This window comes from Sitodiplosis mosellana, unplaced genomic scaffold (assembly GCF_009176505.1).
Source record: "Sitodiplosis mosellana isolate CC-2019 unplaced genomic scaffold, AAFC_SMos_1.0 Smas_scaffold_2449, whole genome shotgun sequence".
Taxonomy (NCBI): Eukaryota; Metazoa; Arthropoda; class Insecta; order Diptera; family Cecidomyiidae; genus Sitodiplosis; species Sitodiplosis mosellana.
In genome coordinates this window covers 4660-11783 of record NW_022597691.1, presented here as the reverse complement: position 1 = coordinate 11783, position 7124 = coordinate 4660, and the positions used below count along the sequence as shown (strand labels likewise).

Sequence of the window (7124 nt, the reverse complement as noted above, 5' to 3'; positions counted from 1 at the left end):
TGTTAGTCCGCTGACCTTTGATTTTGTGGAAAAGCATAGTCAGTACTAGATCCAATTTATGACTAACACTTAGAGTTGAACAATTTTTGCATCTCTATTTATCGCTCCTTTGAGTAAGAAGTCGTGTACAGTGAGCCTCGGTGTTCCATTGTACATTGGTCGCAAGTAGATTTCTTATGCTACAAAATACCAAATGCCCTCTATATCACAGAATAAAGACTATAGTATACTCACTTTAGAATTTATGAAATCACAAGCCAAATCCTTCAAAGACCTCAAATTAATAGATGATACCGGAACAGTTACCATATCACGAAGATTGCCGAATTGGAATAAAAATGTCACTTCAGGTCCTTCCATTTTTGAGAATACTAAGTTAAAATACAAAATAAAAACCACTATAGGTATATTTTCAACAATCGAATAATACATTTCCAATATTGGTAAAAATAGCTTAAAATCTATAACAAGAACTCTATTCATTTTCAATCAAGATAAATTTTAATAAAACCAATTGAATTTGATAATGATTTGTTGATTTCTATATGTATAGAATTTAATAATATGAATTTATTTCAAAGTCCATTATCAGTTTTCGTATTATTTGACAGCTTTATTCAATGATGTCATATCTATATGATGAGCGTATTGTTGCTCAACCTGGCTTATACATTATTTATAAGGTGGAAAAGATCATCTGTATTTCTGGATTAATGAAATAGCGAAATAATTGTTTACATCACGCAATCGAAATAAACATCATTGCACTCCCACAAAAATTCGAATTCGTACTAAAAAACCTGTTGCCTATGAAATGTTTCACTCAGTGATTTTAACTCTAAGCATGCTTCACGGATAAAAACTATGCTGTTTTCCTACTTATTGACGCGTGTATGATGAATAGACTACTGTCGTATTTATTATACCATTGATTTGAGTTACAATTTCATTACTATTTTTTCATTTGTGGTTCTCCCCTGGGCAGTAGATTGCTATCTCAATTATTCTAACACACTAACTTTTATACCGTTTTTATTTAGATATTCATTGTTTCACTTTTCAGTCATAGACAAAATTAGGGGACTATTCTTGAAAGTAGAATATCTTTAAATGAAACCAAAAAAACCATATGTATATTTTAATAATTTTTACTTTATTTTGCACTATCGACGTACAATAATCTAGCAAATTATATTAATTTTATTCATTTTATTTTATTGTATTGTATCTCCGTAATTTTGCGTGAACATTGTTTTCCAATGGCTTAGCTATAAGTCAACATAGGCATAGGTGTTCACTATTTGTTTACGAGAAATTGATTGATTTTTAATACTTTGAATAAATATAAAAAAGTATGCTATTAATTACACTATTTTCACTATTCAGTACTATTATTGATGATTTTTTTATTTAGTCATCCAGGTATTGGTCCAGTTTTAAATAAGATACACACACGCACACAAATACACAAATACACAAACACACTATATCGATACATGTAAATCTTATACGTTTGATTTGTCATACAGTTTATTTTTGGTTGAGTTTTTATGACTATACAATACTGAGTTGATTTTTCTGCTACCGAGGTAGATACTATCATTTGCAGATGATTTGCCAAGCTCACCTTCATTTTTGTATTGTTTAACACTATACATAGGAACAGCTACAAGATGGAGATTTTATAGTGTATTTCAATGGCTTTGAGATTATTTGTACGCATTGGTTTTTTTTAAAATATGAGTATGTTAATACATAGTTAATGGGCAAAAGCCTACGAAATCAAAACTATTGAAAAATATAATTTTACTGTTATTTGCATATGGTTTATTTTCCAAAAAAAACTCTCAATTACATGAGTTTGAATTGAATACTGTAAATCAAATCTCGACCCACCTGCCGTTTTGAAGAATTTCCTTTAGGGTTTATTCTTCTTATTTAAAATTCAAGAAACAATGTTTTGAGAGGGGAGCAACGTTATAACACCAAATGATAATAAAATGGAATATCGAAAAAGGCGTTATGCTATGCACAAATTGCTACAAATCTATTGCGTTTTCATTACGATTGTGGGAATGCAATGCGATTCTACTGATTTGGCACAAAAACACTGTCTACTTTTCCAAAATAAGCAAGGACGAATTCAGGTAGTAGTTAGTAGATTCAAATTTTTCTCAACATCGACTATATTTCTTGTATGAAATGTGCGCTAGCTAAATGATTTACATTCTAATTGGAAGAAATGTTTCCTATACGTCGTAAGCTTTTACGTTTAACAATGCCACTATTCAAGCTAATGCCAAAACCTGCACGTTAAATCTCTGGAATTTCACGATATATTATGTCTTAACAAAGCAATGGTAGTCTATTGCTGTTTGTGGATAATATATTAAATAGATTGTAGATATTAAGATATATTACGGTTCTGTCAAAATATAATATTATTTTCAATAAATTTGTACATTTTAGAACTAGATGTAATTTTGAGTTTTATTCTGTGCTGACAATGATTCATCAGGTGAACGCACTCAAAATTACCAGTTTATACGAAGACCAACTTCACTCCAATCGAACATTTGAGCATTCAAAACAGTGTTATAGTGTTTTTTTCTGTTTAGAAATGGATCTGGAAATTTTGTTTAAAAATCGGTTACAACAAATTTCCAAATTGGAGTATTTTTGCGTAATTTACGGAAAGAAAAATGATATTATATCAAATTTACGTGAAACATTAAATGAAGCCCAACAAATCAAAGGCTTTTTGTCATCATGTACGCACCTTTTGGAAAAATTTCGAACCGAAAACCATCAAAAGTGCACAAAATTACTCCATTCATCACAGCAATTGTCAACTATAATGTTAAATGCCCTAGCAAAAGCATCAGATACCGCACATCAATTACCACAAATCGGACAATCCGTAGAAGATAAAGTCAATTTTTCACCTGTCTTAGCTGAAATAAGTAACACACCAACACCAACACGATGTAGGCTTCTATATTTCAAATCAGGAGACCGACTGTCACTGGCTGAATATGTAAAATCGCCGTATGCTACAAAGCGAATGCGACCATTGGCGCTCCAATTCACTGACTTTGAAAAAACTATTAGTACAGAGGCATTCAAGATGATACCCGGGTAATGCCATTTTTACACAAAATTATTATGATAATTCTAAGGGATAAAACTAATACTATGCAACTGTCAATATTGATACTATACCTATGTAAATGGGTATCAATGTCATATCAATCGCGTTATTTATTTTATTATGGAAATAACGTGTTTCAAAACTAAAGTCTTTTGTTATTATTTCAGGTATATGCGAGGTCGCGAAAATTTAGAAGATATCCTTGCTTTTCTGGACAATGTCATAATAAAGTTAGTACAAAACCACGGGAACCGAATGAAATAAAAAATATAAAATAGAAATTTCTAAAATTCTAGTAGAAATTCAAGTTAAAGCGTTCAAACGTTGTGAATCGTTTTAAGAGTAAAAATCTTTTTTTCATAGGTGTTTTACGTTGAAGTACACTTTAGTAAAGAAACGTCGTGAGGCTGTAACCCCTGCTGAGCTCGATTTGTGGAATTTATACAAATCGCAAGAAGAATATTTTAAAGGTAATTGATTGCGTTTGTTAGATGAGAAATTCAACAAACAAAATATTTTCCATACACTGTAAAATATTGATATTTTGGAATTTTTAGTAAAAAAATAATACATTCGTATACGATTTGTTGAAGCGTATGATATTCAATATTGTAAATCTTTTTTAGGTTCCAAATTTATAACACAAGGAGACATTTGCCGTTTAACCGATAAACAAATTGACAAAAAAACAACATCTCGGATCACAATCATCCGCCATTTGAAAATTATACGGGAAGAACGAAAAAATGCGGCTATTTGTTACATTTGGTGTAAAAATTGAATCCCATAATAAATTTTGCTATTCGTTGTCAATCTTAATTGCCTATACGCGTTGTATTTATCTAGAAAAAACTCACCATTTTCATACAATGTTTCAAGTTCTTATACTATCCGACTATAGAGGATTGTTATTTTATCACCTCATCAAATATAGGATAGAAATGATCAAAAAAAATCGCAATATGTATTTTAAATTAATTTAATATTCATTTCGACGATAACCTTAGTTCAAAATACAATTCAAGAAATATTTAAAAAAAAACAATTTACACGGAATACTAGTAGTAACATCACATTCTCCGCAGTGATCTGGCTACAATTCTATTTCAGATAAAAAATGTATCCTACTGCATATATGAGCCATTGCGACAAAAAAATCCCTCGGAATATTTAGTTTCAAAGTGCAACATAAATTTTTTTCTTATGGAGTTGTTGTTGTAAACCTAATATGAACAAATTTCATGTTGCACTTTGAAACTAAAATATTTCGAGGGAATTTTTTGTATAAATATATTCCAGTTTCAGGTTGAGCCCAAATGCTTATACTATAAAATTATATGGCCGCTAAAATTTTGAAACGTTTTTATTTTGCATTTAGCTGCGGTATTTTTCCAGATTCTTTTAATTTACATCAAATTGATGAAAATAGAACAATATGCACCCATGATTTCTTCAATTCGACAGCAGTTTTAATTTTGAAGTAGACTATGAAATTTATATAAATAAAAAGAATTACATTCGTAATCCCGTACTTTTCCGTAATGTTGTCCGCACTTTTGTTTTTTTTTTTCAATTTTCTTGAATTAAAGGCAATTTTTTAGTGAAGATCGGATTAAACTTTCTGAGGTTTCATTAAAAAAAAAATAAGATTCTGGAAGTTTCATGTAGATCGCATTTGCACAAGTTTGGTTTTTGGTCCCCAATTTTTTCCACGGAAATTTCGACAAAAATTGAGGACTAAAAATCAAACTTGCGCAATTGCGATTACCGCGAAACTTTCAGAATCTTATTTTTTCTCCAAAAAAAAAACACCCCAGAAGGTTTGAAGCCAATCAGAGTTGATTTACAGGTACCTCATATACAAAATTGTCATTTTCTGGAGGTTTTCCTTAGGGCAAGTACCCCAGGGCCAAATCGAAAATGACTCATCTTTGAACTTAAACTAAGTTTTCCGGATACAAAACTTCTGGGACTTCCAGATTTTGATTATCTCAATTATTTTCTAAGTTATCGTGTTAATACACACAAACGACGACGACGGCACACGAACATAGATTCTGACACTAAATGCCATTCTTTCTAAACAGATCGATTTCTCGCTGAAATTGCGAGCAATCCAAAATCTGTTTGGTGCATTGGAATTGGCATCGGAAATCGATTCGGAAATATGTGGGGCGAAGGGCGGAGCAAACCCAGGGCTAAGAAAATTAAAAAAAAATACTCATGCGATTTAAAGGTCCTGCGAGGGAGAAATGACCGCCCATGCGTCCCTGATCTTCAAAGAAACTTTCGATTGTCTACCCAATGACATCATTAGTTTTTTCAATTTACCTTCAATTTTGGTCAAAAATCACGTGTTGTCGAAATTTGACCTAAATGGGGTTATTCCTCCGCCCAACATATTTTCGAATCGATTTCAAATGCCGATTCCAATGCACCGAACATATGTATTTCAGATTGCTCGCAATTTCAGCGAGTTTCTGTTTAGAAAAAATGGCATTTAGTGTCAGAATCTATGCACACGAACGGAAAAGTGTATCCAATATGCACTCACTGATTATGCGTGATGAGAAAGCAATTGAAATTAATTGGGTCTTTGTAGACATAGTTTATTCACAATGTGTTCGTAATATTTGACCGAGCGTATTTCTTTTGAGATATTTTTTTTGGAAAATTTCATTCGTTGCAATAAAAAATATAATGAAATGTGTGGTTGAATTTTAAGATTTTAAATGTGTTTTTTTCGGGAACTTTTCATTATATGCTCAAACATTTTGTCTATTTTACAGAAGCTACTTTAACTTCTACCGATAGGGTGATAACGGGTTTATTTGATTTATTGTGACGTGTTTTTCTTCCCTGTCATATGAAAAGTCTAACCACCAGTTTAAAGAGTAGAAAATTCTGTAACAATACAATTCATAGCGAAGGGCTTGCGACGAACAAATATATATGAAATATCTTCAAATATGCCAAATATTTCAAATATTGAAGCATTATTTGTTTACAAAATGCATCTTGATATTTCGTATGTTTGACATATTTGGCTATATTTCAAATATTTCATATATTTGAAAATTGAAATAGTCAAAATAATATCGGGTAATACAAAAAAACGTCAAAATGTGGCTTAAATATGCCTTAAATATATCAAATATTCCGAATATTTGAAATATGACGGAATATGACTGAAATATAGAAATATATGAAAATATTGCCGTATTTCAGGCGTCGCAAGCCCTTCGATTCATAGTGTTACGATTTGATTGATAGTCACACTTCCTGAAGCAAGGTATCAGCATAAGAAGAAACAATGTTTCTCGAAGACATGGCGACCAAACGCAAATGTAAACTTCGGAACGATGCTGTTCAACCACCGTGAAACTTTAGCAGCGAAACTGATCTTCTACCAAGATAAGTGATTTTATTGGAGAAAATTACGCTTCGCTTTGCTGCACAGACGTCCTCGTTTCAGGAGGACAGTCCGAATTTTTGATAGCGGTCCTCGCATCCTCGAACATTTTCGAAATTAATGAAAATGTACTCGTTTTTGCCGGATGAAAAAATGTGAAAAATTATTTTTAAAAAGTCCATACAAAAATTCTTCAAAATGAATGGCTCAATTCGAATTACACATTGTTTCGTTTATATCAGCTGCTTCCTTGGTAAAAAAAAAGAAAATTTTGATCGGCAAATTTAACGAAAAACATAAAATATAAGTTTGAACTGTATTTCTCTTATTTTGTCATTAAATATCATTTTAAAGTTGAGAAGTTCTACAATTGTTTTCTCGAAAAAAATGTGTTCGTTTTCCACGAGGAAAATCTGTGCACATTATACATAGGTCTTTCTCAGCTGCTTGGTTTACCGGTGCATCAAGCACCAAAATGCAAAAAATTTCGGTTATCCATAATGATGACATCGTCACCAGCATTCACCCCAATACCATTCTGTACAGTGTACACATACACTG

At 31.6% G+C, this 7124-nt stretch overlaps 2 protein-coding genes across 2 annotated transcripts; one reads left to right on the top strand and one right to left on the bottom strand.

The window, feature by feature from the left end:
- Positions 1-234: 234 nt before the first annotated feature.
- On the bottom strand, positions 235-1880 carry LOC129571431 (serine/threonine-protein kinase D2-like; the record flags this gene model as incomplete). The annotated part of the gene is given in 2 exon segments (XM_055451233.1): positions 235-371; positions 1628-1880. Coding segments are annotated over 2 exon segments (168 nt in total), but the record flags the coding sequence as incomplete, so codon positions are not given.
- A 628-nt stretch (positions 1881-2508) lies between these two features.
- Positions 2509-4675, top strand: LOC129571430 (uncharacterized). The gene is made up of 4 exons (XM_055451231.1): positions 2509-3138; positions 3319-3381; positions 3515-3621; positions 3778-4675. The coding sequence occupies exons 1-4, from the start codon at positions 2621-2623 to the stop codon at positions 3930-3932; spliced, it is 843 nt and encodes a 280-aa protein (XP_055307206.1). The 5' UTR covers positions 2509-2620; the 3' UTR covers positions 3933-4675.
- The last annotated feature ends 2449 nt before the right edge of the window (positions 4676-7124 follow it).

Excerpts from the sequence above, each read along its gene's own strand:
- LOC129571430 (XM_055451231.1), top strand. The coding sequence starts at position 2,621 with ATGGATCTGGAAATTTTGTTTAAAAATCGGTTACAACAAATTTCCAAA. Across the intron at positions 3,382-3,514 it reads CTGGACAATGTCATAATAAA|GTGTTTTACGTTGAAGTACA; the intron begins GTTAGTACAAAA and ends TTTTTTTCATAG. Across the intron at positions 3,622-3,777 it reads GCAAGAAGAATATTTTAAAG|GTTCCAAATTTATAACACAA; the intron begins GTAATTGATTGC and ends AATCTTTTTTAG.